The sequence below is a fragment of the Podarcis liolepis genome (assembly GCF_965112155.1).
Source record: "Podarcis liolepis genome assembly, chromosome: 17".
NCBI classification, from domain to species: domain Eukaryota; kingdom Metazoa; phylum Chordata; class Lepidosauria; order Squamata; family Lacertidae; genus Podarcis; species Podarcis liolepis.
The window spans coordinates 35869285-35888976 of NC_139571.1; the positions used below are offsets into that span (position 1 = coordinate 35869285).

A 19692-nucleotide genomic window follows, 5' to 3' on the forward strand; every position below is an offset into this window, starting at 1 on the left:
GAAAGGGGAGGTCCCCGGCAAAGTCATGCAGCTCCCCCACTTGCTGGGGTGCCCCTGAGAGGCCGGCGCCCTGGCGCAACGCACCACTAAGCCCTATGGGAAAGATAGCTCTGATTATCATAAGCAGAGCATTGCCTTTGAAGAGCAAAACCTCTCACATTATACAGTGGTGCCTCGCAAGACGAAAAGAATCCGTTCTGTGATTCTCTTCGTCTAGCAGTTTTTTCGTCTTGCGAAGCAAGCCCATTGAAGGATTAGCGGATTAGCGCTATTAGCAGCTTATCTGCTGATCGGATCAGCTGATAAGCGGCTTAGAAAAAGGGGGAAAAGGAAAAAAACCAGCAGGAACTCGCAAGACATTGTCGTCTAGCGAAGCAAGTCCATAGGAAATTCGTTTTGCGAAGCACTTCCAAAACGGAAAACTCTTTCGTCTAGCGAGTTTTCCGTCTTGCGAGGCATTCGTCTTGCGGGGCACCACTGTACTTCTCAAAGAAATTAGGGGGTCTATCCACCAGACAAGGCTAATGTCCCCATTTGTACAAACTTGGGAAGTTACCAGGAAGACTTAGGCAAACACTCCTATTACAGTTCCTATAAAACAGTGTTAAGGAGATGTAAAACCAATTCAAAACACACACACACCTCTCCAAAACCACTTTTTTGTTTTTAGCGTTCTCAGATAATGCTCACAGATCCCAGTTGCAGTCTCAGCTAAGGTTGCGTAGGGTTGACCATCTTGAGTTTTAAAATAAGCCCTGTAATACTCTTCCGCCTGTTTGTGGCTGGTTATCAGTAGCTGGAGTGCAACTCACTTGCTGCTGGTAGATAGCGATGAATTCTCTGCCAGGCCTGGGATGACCAAGTCCTTTAGTAAACCACTGGCATATCTAGTTTCTGCTATCTTGGTAACCAATGTTTCCTGGATTTCCACATAGCTCAGCAGTCTTGTTAGTGCTGAGCTGCTGACTCAAGGAAGTTCCGAACAAAACTGATGGATGGCCCAATAAAGACTATTCTCAGCGAAGCAGCGAAAAGAGAAGAAGTCATCGTTTGCTCCCCAGGCCTCTAAAGGACGGCCAAACAGAACCCACCCAACAGGAGGAAGGAAGAACGCTTCTTGTCTGCACAACAACTAGCCTACATTCCATAGCAAGCATTTTCCTTTCTCCAAAGAAGCTCAAGGGGCTTTTAGGAGCTTATAATCAATATCCAGCTGATCCCTGATCCAGACCTTCTTATCCAGATTTTGTGGTGTTATAACTCTGCCTTGCTGAGATTTACTCAACTCCCTCCCTCCCTGCTGCCTCCAACACATTGAAGACAGCAAGCAGATGGAAGCCAGCCTTCAAATTTGCCTCCAAAGCAAACCGAAAGGAAACATAATTTGTGCAGGAAGAGATTGTTCCCTTCAGATTAAACCGAAGACAGGAGCATGTTTTTTAATAGGGGAAAAGGCTGTTCATACAGTTGAAGATACCTGAATATGAAGCATATAGTGTGTGGCTAGCTGAAGCTCACAGACTGGGATACAGATTTGTCCCCACTCCTGCTCACCAGATCGTAGAGTTGGAAGGGGTCCTGAGGGTCATTTAGTCCAACCCACTGCAATGAAGGAATCTCAACTAGATGACACATGACAGATGACCACCCAACCATCATGTATCGGCAGATATGGCGAGCCTGTGGTGCTCCAACTATTGTTGAACTACAGCTCCCATCTTCCCCGTCCATTTGCCATGCTTGCTGGAACTAATGGGAGTTGCAGTTCAGCAAATATCTAGTGGGCCAAAGATCCCCCAGCCCTGCTCTCCTGTCACCCATTTCCCTCTGCTTCAGGAAATCAAGTTACCGCAATTTTCGCTCTATAAGACGCACCAGACCACAAGACGCACCTAGTTTTTGGAGGAGGAAAACAAGAAAAAATATATTCTGAATCTCAGAAGCCAGAACAGCAAGAGGGATCGCTGCGCAGTGAAAGCAGCAATCGCTCTTGCTGTTCTGGCTTCTGGGATAGCTGCGCAGCCTGCATTCGCTCCATAAGACGCACACACATTTCCCCTTACTTTTTAGGCAAAAAATACGATAAGTATTTCTGTTCCAAATAATTTATGAAGGAGGGAGGGATGCAATTTATATACAAATATTACTTTCTTCTTCTTCTTGCTGCTATGTGATATTAGTGTGTTGGTTTTATATTTGATTGGATTTAGCCGATTACGCTCGTGTGATTTTATATGCACTTTAATCTACCGTAGAACCTTTTTAAAGGCAGAAGGGCAGGGTGCAATTTTACCATTGTTATGGTTGAGAACCACATCAGTATGTGCAAGTACATGCTTAGAGAAAGGGCACGGTTATTCTTCAACATGCAAAACTAAGCAGGAAAATCTGCATTTGTTGCGTTTCGGTGAGTTGATGTCAAGCATTTATTAGTGAGAATTCTCTCCCCAACTCACCTGCCAGCTCCACCGCCCTCCCCACAAACGAAGCCAGGATATACGAAACATTGAAATTATTCTCGAGGACAAAAGAGATCCACTTCTGTCTGCAGACAACAAAGGTTTCTGATCCCCAAGCCTGAGCAGAACCCAGACCTATACCAGGCTAACAAGACAAACTAAGCTTGCAGCTAAACTAGCCAGATAAGTATCTGCACACAAGCGCAGAATAAAAAGGCTGAGTAGACTAGCTGACATTTTTCCTTTCCTTTCATGTGAGCAATTTCATTACACAGTAATGAATTTTTCTCCACCGCAGTCATTTCCCCGCCCTCAATTGTATTGGTTATAAAGCCACCGTCTAACTTTCAGATAATAATTAGGAATTATTATAGGTAGGGTTGTAAAGTTGTATCCATCTCACTTAATCAACAAATGCTTTAATTAGTAGGTGGCAATTTTAAGCGAAAGGGGCGGCACATTTTAAATGGATGGGGCTGCCTATTAGGAAAACTGTGTAGAGGTCATTTTGCTTTTGGCATTGCTGTCATACGGATGCTCTTTCTTTTCAACACTTAGTAGCTTTTGCTTCTTTAATCCTACTTTTTTTTTTACTTCATTATCTCAAAAAGCACTTAGTGAAGTTTCAGTAGTATACAAAATTAGTTAAATGTACTAGATTGTAAGTTTGTGGGCAGGGCTTGCCTTTCGTTTTTAATTTTTGTACACTACCTTTGTACATAGTATTTTATTAAATTGGTGACCTAAGCAGCTGGTCATTAGAAGGCAGACAATTAAACAACTAAAAGTGGGGAATTCGTGGAAGGGAATTTGGGTCGACTTTAGAAAAAGGATTTAAGATTTAAGAATGAGCACGGATGTATAAATTTTGATGTTGTAAAACTGGTTTTCTTTTAAATTGAACTAAATATAAAAAGGTTAAAAATTGGGGATAAGAACTTGTTGAATTAACAATTTGAATTGGAATATAAGAAGGGGAGGTGTGGGGAAGTCAGGGAAATATGTTATAGAAAAATAAGGATTGTAAACTGTATATGTTTTCTTTTTTGTTTTTTGTTTTTTGAATGTATTAAAATGGAAATTTTTAAATAAATATCTATTAAAAAACAATTAAACAACTAAAATGCTGGAATCTGTGAGATGGAGGATGTGGCATTCAACAATATGTTGGTTTTCTGTCTATTTTGAAATAAAAAGGAGAAAATTTTAATCAAACTGTGCCCCAAATTGAGCTGTTTTATGGAATGAAATGTCTACGCATTTCTCTCTTTTACCTCAACCAGTAATATATTTGTAATAAGCAGCAAGCCGTGACAGTATCAAAACAAAAGACAATCGTTTAATTTTGCTAAGAAAGATTAATTTGGGAACAGATTTTTTGTTCTGCTGCTACTTAAAGAGTTACTATAATAATCAATGTTATCCCTAACTGTAGAATTTGCCAAGGAATAAATGTTACGACCAGCAAAGGTATTCCTCAAGGAAATACCAAGAGCTTGTGAGCAAACCAAAGAAAGCAATCACTAACATTACTAGAGAGAAAAATTAACTGAAAAGCCAGAGCCAGTTAAATTGTGGTAACTTTGGACCCCAATCATTATCTGACAGAATATTTTATCTCAGGCTTGTTCACACATCCACGTATTATCACCTGGACTCTTATATGACTCTTTAGTTAAAATCATGAATGGACTATTTCCACTGAAAAGTACTTTTAGAGTTGACAATGGTAACATGACAATTTCTACCTGCAATTATTATCTCCAAGAGCTCACACACACAAATAAACAAGTGTTCTTTCTATGTTGTATGTAAACTTGCCCTGGAAACGAAGTGCAACCCTTAAACCCAGTGGCATAGTGGGGGGGGGGGGGGCAGAGGGACAGTTGGCCCAGGCGCAAAATTGTTAGGGGTGCAAAATTTCAACACCCAGTGCTAGCTCCATACAGCTGTGTGCTTCCATTGCTGGGCTCTGTTGAAAACAGCTTCTCCGTGTGAACCAGGAAGTGACCTTTCCAGACCACGGGAATGACTCTTCTTTTCTTATCTCTGTGGTTGTAATCTCCTGGGTGGCGCTGTTAGGCAGTTGAATGTGCATGCATACTCTGTCCGCTTCCCTCCCTCCCCCACCCACTCTGTGTGGCCCCGGGCACTGGCAACCCACGCTACACCACCACTGCTTAAGCCATCTTTCATATTGCTTTAATGGCAATCAAGAGATCAGCAGAGAAACGAAGGATATTGTCATTGCAAGAATGGCAGGTCTCTTCCCTGCAGAAAAGGCCAACTGGAGGTGCTTTGCCCTTGCAAACCCAGAGTAAGCCCTGAGGAACACAATGACAAAGTCAAAACTTACCCGAGTTACCAACGGTGCCTTTTCAGCAGATATATCTTTCAGCTGCAGCTGAACAGTGACCACACTGAGAACAATCTTACATTCACCAATGGGTCCAAACAAGTGCACAACACAGGTCCACAGAGTTCTCAATCCCAGCACATTGCCGTCAGTCAACAATGCTCTTGTTTCCGTGCTTACGAAGCAATGAAATCCACCCAGAGTTTTCAGACTGTCGTGTATAAAAGTTCCAAGAGCAGCACAGAATGAGGATGCTTTGCTGTGTTTCTTGCTTCAATAAGCCTCTGGACAAAGTTCTTGGAAACACACCACTCCAACCCCAGCCGATGGTAAGGATCAATTCAGGCAGGCTACAGATTTGTGTCCACCCCAGCGCATAGCCTTTCAGCACACCTGCTCCCATTAATCTGCGTGTTTGAAGAAGACAAAACAGAAAGTCTCAAGGTTCATGGCGCTAAGGATCGACCTTCTCTGTACCATAATATACTTATCCTGCATCTGTACATGTCTATCATCTTCATCTAATACTTTGTTTGTTGCTTTATCTAGCCCGGGGCAACCCAAAGCGACTTAAAACCAGACAGACAGATAATAGACCCTACATAAAGGTAAAGGGTAAAGGGACCCCTGACCATTAGGTCCAGTCGTGGCTGACTCTGGGGTTGCGGTGCTCATCTCGCTTTACTGGCCGAGGGAGCCAGCGTACAGCTTCCGGGTCACGTGGCCAGCATGACTAAGCCGCTTCTGGCGAACCAGAGCAGCGCACAGAAACGCCGTTTACCTTCCTGCCGGAGTGGTACCTATTTATCTACTTGCACTGTGATGTGCTTTCGAACTGCTAGGTTGGCAGGAGCAGGGAACGAGCAACGGGAGCTCACCCCGTTGCGGGGATTCGAACCGCCGACCTTCTGATCGGCAAGTCCTAGGCTCTGTGGTTTAACCCACAGCGACACCCTCCCTGACCCTACATAGATTCAATAAAAAACTAAGAGGAAAGAGAAATACATTAAAAACATCCCACCCACTTCTAGAAGGCCACAGACAGTTAAAGGACAGAGGCCTGGTCATACAAGAAGGTTTTTAGGAAAGTATTTAGAAAAGCTGTTTGTTTGCTATGCATCTGGACATGCCTTTAGATACTGCCAACCAAATTTTGCATCGTGGTTTTGAAGAAGAAGAAGAAAATTTATTACGGCCATAGGCCCATACAGATAAAAACAAGACATAAATAACAGCTTGTGCACGTGGGAAAAAACCGCCGCTAAAACACCACTATAACAATAAAATACTGTAGGATGGAATGGAAGGATGGAATGACATGCTGCGCCTTAATTAACTTGTAGTGCTCCTTGGCAGCGCTTTTGGGTAAGGACAGCGACCAGAAACCTAGCCACTTTCAGGGTCGTATGGGTATCCTTATCCTGCAAGATTTGGGCAAGGTGGAATTTTGGTGGGGTACCCTCTAGCATCGTGGTTTCTGAGCTCAAGGAGTATGTTTCTGCCTCTTTGGATATAATTGGACACCATTTTGAATAAAGATTGTGGGCTGGACCTTTCAAAACTGCACTGATTTTTTGCTTTCTTAAAATTTCTGAGCAATTCCAGGTACGAGGTTGCTAGTGTCAAAATGTATTTGACAGGCAAATCTACTGTGAATCTCAGCGGAGGTTGTCTGAAGAATAACAGGACAATGTATTGGTTGATTTTATTAAAACCCAACCTTACTTAAGCTTATTAAAATCTAAATGTGCACAAAGCCATTCCATAATGTTGCAATTTGAATAATGATCAACCATCAAGTTGCAACATTATTTTTTAAATTCGCAGATAATTTTATTATGAGGATTTTATGGCTTGGTGCATCGAAAACACAGGACACTTGTAGGATCTTTGGACTTATGGACAGTTAAAACTGAATGTAAATCACCTAGAGACAGCTCTGTGTTAGGCAATTACCAAACTTATTATTTACTTAACAATGGCTTCATAATTTATTTAATAATGGCTTTAATAGCTTAATAAGTCCTGGTACGTTATGGGAATGAACAAACGTTTATTATAAATGAGCAGTTGAAGCAAACAAACCTACGTTTGCTTTGGAAGATATTTCGAAACCGTTTGCAGAACTGCAACTTGCTTAATCCCAATCTAATCTAAACTGGACGCTACTCGTCTGCTCTGTGTATTACTGACATAGTTCTTTCATGCACATGTCAGCAGAGCAGTGTGGGTGCTGGTTCTCATGCAAAAATAAACCATGTGCCGCTAACTGCGAGATGCTCCTTAGTAAGGCTTATTTTCTGCCGTGGTTGATGTTTGCCCAGAACAGGAGTTGCAAGTGGATTTCAAAAACACAGACAAACGGAAGCTTTTAAGGTGTAAATTCTGCAACATAAATAAATAAGCAAAACAAGGAACCCTCGTAAAATACTCACCCTCCACCAAAATTCAGCTCTGCTGTAGCAATCTAGCCTAAAAACCCAACACTGCAAATACCTTCCCATTCACTAAAGGAAAACAACATAGCTGTTACCTTTATTTCCCAAGCTGTGTTGTCCAGGTCCCACCAGTAATCAGAAACATCTCTGGGCTGTACATTTCCAAAAATGTTTAGGAAGGGCTTGTTCGATTAAGGGGTGTTTGGTGTGTCCTTATATGGGGGCAAAGGCAGGTGTCTTCCAGAAGTTACTTGGAACAAGGGCTGATCACTGTCGGCGTAGGGGGGTAAACCAGAGCCACATTCACTCGCTCGTTACCGTTCTTCGGACAGATGATCTCAGTCACTCCTTCTGGCCTGGGCTGACTCAGCAATTCTCCTGCGGAAAACAAGGTAGAGGGTGTTAAGACAGCCACGACACATCTTGCTTCAGGTCTTGAGTCCCAAGAAGGGTAAGTTTCCAAGCGTGGATAAGGAAAACACAACTCAAGAGATCACTAACTGCTTGAAGAGACGTAGCGTAATGCAAAAATGTCACCCGACACAATTATCGTATTGACAAACTGAACGTCTGAAGGATTATAAGCAAGACAAAAGCAAGCAGCTGTCATCGCTTTCCGTCTCCAATCACCTGCACCACCAGACAGACGGACTCTAGAGATCTTTATCTAGAATCTGAACATTTAATGCATGCACTCCCAGAGTCTAATGAAAGAAAGGCTACAGAGAAAAAGAGAGATTGCCATTAGGATTTAGGGGTAGATGGGCTCTGACTCAATGAAGGCTTTAATAAATGAATTAAACTATACCTGCCATGAGCAGAATTGCTAAGAGCCAGACACACAGTCACACTTTAAACCCCTGCTTAGGTATGTTCCAGTGCAGGGGTGCACTGAATTCAGTCTTCCTTCTCAACGGCCTCGGAAGAGAGCCGTGGAAAGGGAGAGAGGCCCTCCAGAGACCCTCTGCAATTGCACATGCCTTTGGATGCAAGCACTTTTCCTAAATTCTTCTAGGGATCAGACATTTGTAATTTCCCCTAGGAAATGATCTATTTTCAGCCCAGACCTTTCTGTGCTAATGGCTTGCAACCATTTCACCTTCTCAAATTATTGTTTCTTCAGTGCAAACACAGAGTAAATAAAAAAAGGCAGTTGCCTGTTTCTAAGGAGCTGTTGAGCACCTTTCAACGGTGTGGGAAGATAACAAGAAGGGGAAAATAAATGAGAGAGTCTATGGTAACAGGATAGGTGAGCAAATGCAGACAGAGAGGTGATTGTTGATGAGGAGGTTTTCCCAGGTAGGCCTGGTATCCAGATGCTGACATTTCCCTCCTTTAGATATTTAATAATCCAAGGTCTTGATCTAAATACCCCCAATAACTGTAGGCTCTCATTAAGGCATTCCAAATCTTTTGTTGTATCTGTTCTCCTCTGGAGTCTCTTTAGTTTCTTTGGGTTGCATCCAACACTGTTGTTAACTGTACACCCTCAAAATCTGCTCCAGAGGGCACAGGAAGAGGAGAGAATTAACACAACAACTCTTCAAGTCTTTCAAATGTATTTCAAATAATGTTATATAAAAAATACAGTAGCCAATTAGTCTTATTAGCTGATAATGAGTCAACATTTAGATCAGCTAACAATAACATCAGAATACAGTATGTGTACAATGCTTCCAAGTGTACATGGCACTTTATAGAATAACGCCAGCAAAGAAAAAGGGGGATTATGACCCAATAGCTCAGAGTTATGGGTTTGAATCCCATGTTGGGCAAACGTTTCCTGCATTGCAGAGGGTTGGACAAGATGACCCTGGTGCTCTCTTCCAATTCTACAGTTCTATGATTCTATGGAAGTGAGAGCTGGACCATAAAGAAGGCTGATCGCCGAAGAATTGATGCTTTTGAATTATGGTGCTGGAGGAGACTCTTGAGAGTCCCATGGACTGCAAGAAGATCAAACCTCTCCATTCTGAAGGAAATCAGCCCTGAGTGCTCACTGGAAGGACAGATCGTGAAGCTGAGGCTCCAATACTTTGGCCACCTCATGAGAAGAAAAGACTCCCTGGAAAAGACCCGGATGTTGGGAAAGATGGAGGGCACAAGGAGAAGGGGACGACAGAGGACGAGGTGGTTGGACAGTGTTCTCGAAGCTACAAACATGAGTCTGACCAAACTGCGGGAGGCAGTGGAAGACAGGAGTGCCTGGCGTGCTCTGGTCCAGGGGGTCACAAAGAGTCGGACACAACTAAACAACAACAACATGATTCTATGACCTAATGAGCTTACAACCTGAAGTACCGTATTGGTGAATACAATGAAGGGAGAAGGGAATACAAATTAATGTGTCAGACCTCAAGTGGGGGAGACTCAAGTTCAAATCCCAGCTTTGACCATGAATCTCACTTGATGTTTTTGGGGTCAGTCAATGTCTCTCTGACTAACTTACATCACAGAGTGCCATGGGTGTAAGTGAGGAGTGGGATGTTGGGTGGGGGGGGGGGGAGAACATGCCATGTACACTGTGCTGTGTTTGTTAGAGGAAGGGTGGGACACAATAGCATTAAATAGCACTGTTACAAGAAGGGGGGGAAATCCTCATCCCTTATTCCCCCAGGAAAGAAAACAATAAAGACAGCAATATTCAGAGTTTGAAGATTATTTAGTTTAAAGGATGGAAGTTGCCGTTCATCTGTTTGTTCTGTGCTAAACAGGCCAGAACAACATCCTCAGCAATTCCTGCATCCAGCCCCACAACTTCCAGGCTGTGGAAACTTTTTTTTTATTATTGAAGAACGCAAACAGCAATTTAAAGATTTCAAAGGATGGAAAATCCTTCCACCTAATTTTCCCTCCAGGAGTTAATTACTAATTTGTTGAGACTACTGTGACATTTTGTTTCATGAAGCAATAACTAGGTTTATGTAGGGTTTGTTATTGCATTTCGCCACTTCTGAATAATTCCCCACCCCCACCCCCCACCTCATAAAACGGACATGCTTATGCAAGGCAATATGAACGTTAACAGGTTGTAGACACAGCCTGCACTTTGGAGTCCCCATGAATAGGCGAGAGTAAAGAGTTCAATGAGGAGCATTTGTCCTTAAAATGGCAAGCACATGCAATCCTAAAGGAGCATGTAACACTTAATAATAATAATAATAATAATAATAATAATAATAATAATAATAATAATAATTTTTTATTTATACCCCGCCCTCCCCGGCCAGAGCCGGGTTCAGGGCGGCTAACACCAGTAAAATTACAATAAAAACATAATGGGGGGGGGGGACAATTTAAAATACAGGTTAAAAATACAATTTAAAATGCAGCCTCATTTTAAATGTAGCCCATAGATCAAAACCATAAGGGGAGGGAAACATAAGGGTCAGACTGAGTCCAAACCAAAGGCCAGGCGGAATAGGCCCTGTGGAAAGATGTCAAGTCCCACAAGGCCCTAGTCTCTTGTGACAGAGCGTTCTACCAAGTCAGGGCCAGTACTGAAAAGGCCCTGGCCCTAGTTGAGACCAAAGCTCAAAAGAAAACTTGAAGCGGGTGGGGACAGTTGTGGCACATCATAGATATTAACATGGTATGTGGCCACAACTTTCCCCACATGCAACAGTCACCACTGGAACTCATAATCTGTCTTTCCTACTGGGGAGCTCTGGCTTGCTCTCCCTCTTCTGCATTTGCATCCTCTCTTTTTGTTCTTGCTCATGTTACTGACATAAACTGGCCTTGCAAAGAAGCCCAGAGAAGCTACAAGCCGACAGAAATTTTAAAAATCACTGAAGTCTCTACGTTGCCTGAGTTCAGGGCTGTGTGTGTGTGATGGTAAGATCCCACAGGAATGCAAAGGGGGGGGAGCACAAAAAATAGCGTTGGGTGCACAACTTGGCTTCTCGCGACACTCAGCAACAACACCCCAAATTCCCAGGCCTTGCAGATGTAAAGATATGCTTGAAAGTGGTCCCTCTTCCAACTCTACAATTCTGTGATTGCGCACGCATGCACACACACACACACACACACACACACACAACCTTTCCAAAGGTCATATTAATCTCAGGGTTGGGAAGGTCACATCACTTTGGGTGGGGCGAGGCTTGTGTTTTGACAAGATGATCAAGGGTCCTCTGAGCTCTGTCTCCCTCTTAATTAAAAGAAAAATAAACTGCAGCTTCAAGCCGCTGATTGGCTGTACTCAGAAGCCTGGCTGCCTTTCTTTCAAAAATGTGGGACAATGGGAACAATGGTAGGTGAAGATATTGCATTGGGGGGGGGGGGAGATGGCTGCCCCGTCCCCTGGCCACTTTGTCAAAAGGTACGTCTCCCCTCCCAAAAGTGAAATTTAATTTACCAGCCCACTCTCCCAAGTCTCTGATAATCTCTTCCACTAACGGCTTGGAGAATAACAAATGGTCTTATGAAAGGGTGATGGTGGTTTGTGATTATCCTCCGTTTCTCTGAGCAAGATTTTCCGTAGTTAATGTAGTAGACTCACCCTCATCCCTACTTGCAGAAGCAGAATAATATATTGATTCATTTCCGCAAACAAGTTTTAAAATGCATAATAAATTCAGCAAAATCAATAGTGCGAATCTGCCCAATCTGCATCATTTATACTGGGGGTGAGGAACCTGTGGCACTCCAGATGTTGCCTCATGCTGGCTGAGGCTGATGGGAGTTGCAGCTCAACATCTGGAGGGGTATAGTTTTCCCACTCCCAATTCGCACAGACCACAGAAATCCATTTCTAATTTGCAGGATTTTTATATTTGCAGCACGGAATACTCATAACCCTGCCTACCTTTATATTATGCCTAATAAACGACCCCTGACAGTTAAGCCCAGTTGCAAACGACTCTGGGGTTGTGGCGCTCATCTCACTTTACTGGCCAAGGGAGCCGACATTTGTCAGCAGACAGTTTTTCCAGCATGACTAAACTGCTTCTGGCGAAACCAGAGCAGGGAACGGAAACGTTGTTTACATTCCCACCAGAGCGGTATCTATTTATCTACTTGCACTTTGACACGCTTTCAAACTGCTAGGTTGGCAGGAGCAGAGACCGAGCAACGGGAGCTCACCCCGTCGCGGGGATTCGAACCGCCAACCTTCCGATCGGCAAGCCCAAGAGGCTCAGTGGTTTGGACCACAGCGCCACCCGCGTCCCTGGGCATAATATAGTTTATACCTATTAGTGTTACATGTAATCTGTGGTATGAAGAGAACACGGGTGCAGATTCTTCTCCTGCTGCCATGTTTTTGCATTATTTTTTCTTCTATTTCCCTTGCAATTCTGAAAAGTACACTTGGCACCTTGGCCAGAGTTTGTTTGCTTATTTGATTTTCATACTGCCGCTCCTCTCAACTGGGAATCCGGACACGTCAGTGACCTATATGCTGAGGATGATGATATGTTCTGGTGGCGGACGCCACATACAATTTAAGACGAGTTTAATAACAGCCGCAGCAGCAGTGGCGTCTGGGATGATGACCACAATGATTACATTTCTGAGTACACGCAGCACCCTTATTTGTTTCTCTGTGGACCATTCCCCCAATCACATTATCAAGCCTACCACATGCCCGAGTAATCAGTGCCAAGCATTATATAAACTCATCCTTTAAGGGGGGAAAAAAATAACAATTTTCCTGTTCTGCTGAATTAAGCCCCAGTGGAGTCCAAGAGGAATTAGAAATGTTCTGCAGATCAAAGTCAAGAAAGGTCACATTGCCAGAAGGAACTCTTGGCTCCTTTTCCTCTCATTGCATTAAGGGAAAGCAGGGGGACAGGGCAGGAAAGAGAGAAGGTAGCACACACACACACACACACACAACCACACACACAAATCCCTCCAGCTTTTTTCATCGACTAGACCTTTTGCAACCCGTCTGTGTTTGGATAGTACATTCTTTCTGAGGCATGTCACACACAACTGGAAACCCCAGCTCCTGATGGCAGGCCGTTTCATAAAAATGAGAGATAATACAGAAAGTGAGGGAACTCTTCTATTGCCAAGAAATAGCCTCCTTCTAACCCACCCACAAAAACACCCCAAGAACCCAGAGGTACAGACTGAAATTTTATTTTTGCTCTTTCAACACTGGGATGCCAAATTGTTTTACTGCTTTTATTTTTGCATGTGGAATTATATTGACCTTTTAAACTGCTGTGCCTCTCGTAAGAAAGGAGGGGACAGAAAGAAGTATTACAGTAAGTCAGGGTTTCCTAAAAGCGGTCAATACTGATCCCCTGGGGTTGATGGGACTGTGCAGGGGATGATTAAAGATCTGGGGCTGACAAGGGCTGAGGGGTGGGAAAGAAGTTTACGAGGTATACTGCAAAAAAATTAATCAGAGATTATGAGCCTCGGGCATGTACAGAGTTCCTTCTCAATGAGGAACCTCTGTATTTCATAAAATGATTCCACAAAACAACCGTATCAGACCATTCTGCTTTGCTGCTAAAAAATTGTGTACACAGGTACACTTTTATTTTTTATTACCCTATTTCACTTTTTTAACATTCTATGATTCCTAGTGATGTCAACTGGAGATTAGTAAATGTTGATTACCGTATTTTTCTGAGTATAAGACTAGGTTTTCTTCTTTAAAAATTATGTTAAGAAAAGGGGGACGTCTTATACATGGGGCAATTTCCCCCCATTTTCTTAATTTGGAGTCCCAAAAAATAGAGGGTGTCTTATACACGGGGGCATGTTATACATGGAAAAATACGGTATATGCTGATATTCCTTGACTTTATTCCATTTGCATCCCTAAAATTCTGGGTAAAGGATGACTTTATCAAGGGGTCCATGAACTCAAAATTTTGGGAAACCCAGTTATAAACAAACAAAATGGGTGAGCCACTTCAGTGACTGACCTCTTGGGAACTAGTTCATACATCCATATTCAATACCTGTCTTACCAGCATGAATGAGCTCATCGCAAATCCATCGCCATAAACAGGACTGCCGTAGCATCACAGACACAGTACTTTCTCAATGATATTCAAAGGCATTTCAGTCCCTATCGACTTTTCTGGGTGTGGGTCAGAATATCTGCACTAAGGCCAACCACATGATATGGAGCACTGAGAAAATGAGTGTCTGAACTGCATGGCTGCAGCCAATACTGAGGGCTGTTTCAACTAACTTGTGGAGATTCAGAATATGGAATGGAAAGGGCCTGTTGCTGGTTATTTTATATATATATATATATTCGATTTTCAAACAAAGAACAAAAGATTATTTAATAATTACATAAAAACCCTTCACCAAAGAAATAACAAACAAAAAAGACATACATTTACACCAACAAATAATAAAGAAAAGTAAAAAGAAAAGGCACAACTGTTCATAACCCTTTTTTGTATAACTAACTGGACTTCCTCGCGTCGCCCTACCGTGCGTTCTTTATAATAAAAGTGTCAGCAAATTATTACCTTGTTTCATTTCTTAGCTTATATCTCTCAAATATTAGATTTTCAAACTTCAAGTAGTTTTTATCAAATAGTTGTAGCCTGAATTTAACTATAATATTACTTTAAGTTTCGATCTTTTCTTATATATCACTTAATTTTCTATATCTTTCGATCAAGTTACTGGAACCTTGGTTTTCTAAATCGTGCAGTTTCTTAACATTCATACAATTTGTAGTGTTTTTGTAAATAGTCCTTAAACTTTTTCCAATCCTCTTCCATTGTTTCTTCTCCCAAATCTCGGATTCTGCCGGTCATTTCGGCCAATTCCATATAGTCCATCAGTTGCGTCTGCCATTCTTCCAGTGTGGGCAAATCTTGTGTTTTCCAATGTTTTGCAATAAGTATTCTTGCAGCTGTAGTTGCATACATAAAAAAAGTTCTGTCCTTCTTTAACACTTTCTGGCCAACAATGCCCAAGAGGAAGGCCTCTGGTTTCTTAGTAAAGGTATATTTAAATACCTTTTTTAACTCATTATAAATCATTTCCCAGAAGGCCTTCACTCTTGGACAAGTCCACCAGAGGTGAAAGAATGTCCCTTCAGCCTCCTTACATTTCCAACATTTATTATCAGACAGGTGATATATTTTTGCAAGCTTGACTGGGGTCATGTACCACCTATATATATAATTTCATAATATTTTCCTTCAGGGCATTACATGCCGTGAACTTCATTCCGGTGGTCCATAACCTTTCCCAGTCTTCAAACATAATATTATACCCAATATCCTGAGCCCATTTTATCATGGCTGATTTAACTGTCTCATCCTGAGTGTTCCATTTAAGCAGCAAGTTATACATTCTTGAAAGTACCTTAGTCTTTGGTTCTAACAATTCTGTCTCTGGTTATAATACAGCAGAAAAGTGTCTGTACAGGAATTATAACTTACATAAGCACAAAGTCCACTATGACCCTCCTTTCCACCACACACACATTGCACTGCAAAATTATTACATTTTACAACTAGTAAACAGAGGCAGGGCAATCAGGCTGCCTCAAACTGTACTGCTTGTACCCACTTAACCCAGCATGCGAAAATGCCTTATCCCAAGGGAAAACGCTGTTTGAAAATCTCTAGGCTGGACTTAAGGTAATTGCCAGGCCACGCAATTTTGCCAATGTTGATAATGTATTATGTAACTGATTTAGAAAGCACTTATTGCTGATGACTGAGCAAGGTCATCAGACTCTTCAGCTGAGCTGCTTCTGTCCCGCAAGAATGTCCGTACAGAGAGTGGAAAACAAGATAGAAATGAATTATGGGGAATATAAAATTAACGCAAAGAGGATAGAGATGCAATTATATTATCCACCCACTTATACAACAGGGACTCCACAAGTGCAATGAGACTTTTTCTCTCCTCTACCTCCTGCACCCTCCCCTGGCCCAAAAAGTGAACCAATTTTTTTAAAAAAAAACCTGCTTCAGAGGTGCCCAAAGCAAAAGGTGCTCATTAACGACCATAATCACAGTTAATAATTTTACTAAGATCATAATCTATTAATAATTGTGTACCTATTTAAATATATGTTTTTAGATGCTGGAAGCTGCCCAGAGTGTCTGGGGCAAGCAACCCAGCCAGATGGGCAGGGTACAAATAATAATTTATTTTTATTTTTATTAGTTCAAGGTGGTGCTGACCTCCCCATGCAGTTTGAAGGAATTGCGCTGACAGATGAAAGCCAGGGGTAGGGGGTATATTGCTTTACATCATGAATATTACCTCGGTGTATGATCAATTACTGCTCAGTGTCAGACACCTTGCCTCATGACAATCCTGGATTTCTCCAGGTGGGTCAAACCGAGGCGATCAGGGCCAGCTCCACTGTCCAAATCAGTGACATCTGGAACAGATTGGGCTGCCATCTTGACTCAAAAGGCTGTCCAACGTTACCGAAATGCAGGCAAAAAATGCTCCAGTTTCTTCTCTCCTCCTACTCTATCTGCAGTCCCAGGTTTAGGTCTCCTCTTCCTGCCTTGGGACCTCTGTAGTCTTGGCCTCACCCTTTTCAATCCTCAGATGCACCTTGTTTCCACAAATTTAAGTTCCCAAAGCTACAGATGAAGAGTATGTAGTTAAAGCAATTATCATTTCAGGAATGTATACGTGCCCATTCAAGAACACAGTCTAGGGTCCAGTAGAACTCATCTCTCTGAGCATCTCGCTTTTCATTTGTTTTGAAAGTTATCTTTTATGGCTGCACAGATATGCCTCCAGGTGAAACCAGACTACAGCTGATGAAAATTTCAAGTGAGTTTGGGCAACAGGGGCTTCAGTGCTCCTGCAAAACTGCTTACTCGTCCTCATGTCTAGCAGCAGAAGAATTATTCTACAACTTTTACCATTTTGCATAAGTTAAGAAAGCTGATCGCCAAAGAATTGATGCTTTTGAATTATGGTGCTGGAGGGGACTCTTGAGAGTCCCATGGACTGCAAGAAGATCAAACCTCTCCGTTCTTAAGGAAATCAGCCCTGAGTGCTCACTGGAAGGACAGATCCTGAAGCTGAGGCTCCAATACTTTGGCCACCTCACGAGAAGAGAAGACTCCCTGGAAAAGACCCTGAGGTTGGGAAAGATGGAGGGCACAAGGAGAAGGGGAAGACAGAGGACGAGATGGTTGGACAGTGTTCTCGAAGCTACAAACATGAGTCTGACCAAACTGCGGGAGGCAGTGGAAGACAGGAGTGCCTGGCGTGCTCTGGTCCATGGAGTCACGAAGAGTCAGACACGACTAAACGACTAAACAACAACATACTAAAAGCATGCATACTTGGTGTAATTTATTCAGAAGTCAGCTTTCCGCCTTGCCCTAATTAACACATATATATGTAAATTACAGAGAAGGCACGGGCCAGAAGGAATCTTTGCTGCACTGGACGGAGCAACAAGAAAACATTCTGGCACCCAGGGCAGAAATTCCAAACCACCATTTTGCCACAGTGGTAAAAAAATAAAATAAATGTTTTGTTGGCATTTAAAGGGTACCCCAAAATATCTGTCTGCAGCAGGTCCCTCCTCACTGTGCCTAAAGATGTGATTGGTACAGCGTAGAGCAAAACATTGAAAGGAACTGTAGGAAAACAGGCAGCTCTTCCTCCCCACCAAATCTCACAGATTGTCTTTGCTATCTCTAGCTACAGCATCACTGAAACAAGTAACATCTGGAAACTAAATCAATGTGTCAGGGAACCTGTTTATGTCCAGGGGCACAGCTGCCCCTTCCAGTTTCAGCAAGTCATGGCAAGTTATCGTCAGACATTCATCACTTATGACCAAAGTCGCTTTCATACTGCATCACCAGCTGTAATGTTATCACTGAAGATGAACTGGAAGGGCACAATACGAGAGAGGGAGAGGATTCTGAGACCAAGCAAAATAAAAGTGGAAGGACCCACTGGACCTCACAGGGAGAAAATAGGTTCTGAGAGAAATCAAGGATGGGTTGCTCACAGCCAAACACACCACTTTGACCACTGCTGCTTGCCTGTATGCAGCCAGTAAGACATCTATCTAACGAGCACTCACATAAAAAGGCAGTGTAAACAGAAGAGTCCATTTTGAAGCTATTTAAAAATTGTTTTTATCATTTAATGTCCTTGGGAAAAGAGGCCATTTTATGCCCCCCTTTTATAAGAGCTAATTTTGCTTTCCTTGAAGTAGTACTAAGAACTTCCAGCCTTTAAAGGATTTCTGCATCTTAGACAAGACTATAGGTGACCTGAGAACAGGGGTATGGCAGGGGATGTTAGGGGCATTGAACAGAGGGGATGTTCATTGTTTCAAAAGGACTGGGGCAAATTTATACTTTATATGAAAGAAAATTGAAAACGTTTGTAGGTTTAAGTTGAAATGTTTAGTAATGGGAAATTAAGGAGCTGATTTACTTATAAGAAGGTGATTGCTAAAAGATTGATATAAGGTAAAAAAGTGAATATAGGAATGTGAAGAAATTGGTAAAGTGACAATGAAGTCTGTTAGAAGGAGGGAAGGAGGTCGATGCTTTATTTAAGCAATGCTTTAAGTTATGAATTTTTTGATTTTTTATACTGAAATTTTTCATACTGAAATGTAATGTAATGAAATATGGAAAATTTAACAAAAATTATATTAAAAAAAAAAGAACAGAGGGGATGTTCAGTGCTGGGAAAGGGGTGGGGTGGGGGAGAAGAGGGAGACAGATTCATCACACCTGGGGCTCTTATCCACAAACTAAACCAGGAATTCATTCCAAAGTCTCCCTCTCTTCTCTTGGACGTCACCGCGGTTCAATCAAGGAGGACACAACTACAGTAGGGATTGAATTCTGCTTCCTAATCTTTCAACCTCTGTTATCCAAGGTGAAAACCATCACCAAGGTGATGATTAGCACTGGATCCTTGACTACGACCACACAGTTACCAAGAGACAAGATCTGTGCTCATCAAGACTCCAGAAATTGTTCTAAAGCTCATTATCTCGGAGAGTGACACTGGCATTGCAGGCCCCAGATGACATTTTCATGAGTTCTCTAGACATAAGGGAGGACTTGCATGATCACACCCTTGTCTTTAAAGGTAACGGAAGCAGCAGCCCTGAATATGAATGGCAGATCAACTTTCTCCTCCAACTACCCTTTCATAACACGAGACACACTCTAACCTGCAGCACAACCATGCTACACAACTTTTATGAGGCAGTACAGTGGTACCTCGGGTTACATACACTTCAGGTTACATACGCTTCAGGTTACAGACTCCGCTAACCCAGAAATAGTACCTCAGGTTAAGAACTTTGCTTCAGGATGAGAACAGAAATCGTGCGGCGGCAGCAGCAGGAGGCCCCATTAGCTAAAGTGGTGCTTCAGGTTAAGAACAGTTTCAGGTTAAGAACAGACCTCCGGAACGACTTAAGTACTTAACCTGAGGTACCACTGTACTGCTTCAGATGACAGAGGACAAGATGGTT

General features: G+C 42.5%; 1 protein-coding gene and 1 long non-coding RNA gene across 2 annotated transcripts in view; one reads left to right on the forward strand and one right to left on the reverse strand.

Moving 5' to 3' along the window:
* The window catches only part of MFHAS1 (multifunctional ROCO family signaling regulator 1), a 55995-nt gene that overhangs the window by 3477 nt on the left and 32826 nt on the right, over nucleotides 1–19692 (reverse strand). The window contains exons 2-3 of the mRNA XM_083481702.1: nucleotides 7349–7631; nucleotides 4816–5222 (exon numbers count right to left, since the gene is read on the reverse strand). Coding sequence (XP_083337828.1) covers nucleotides 7501–7631 — 131 coding nt within the window. The 3' untranslated portion in view covers nucleotides 4816–5222; nucleotides 7349–7500. The remainder of the gene's footprint in view (nucleotides 1–4815; nucleotides 5223–7348; nucleotides 7632–19692) is intronic.
* LOC310696502 overlaps nucleotides 9022–19692 on the forward strand; it is a 29058-nt gene continuing 18387 nt past the window's right edge. Inside the window, exon 1 of the long non-coding RNA XR_014520579.1 lies at nucleotides 9022–9490. This is a non-coding gene — a long non-coding RNA (uncharacterized lncRNA). The remainder of the gene's footprint in view (nucleotides 9491–19692) is intronic.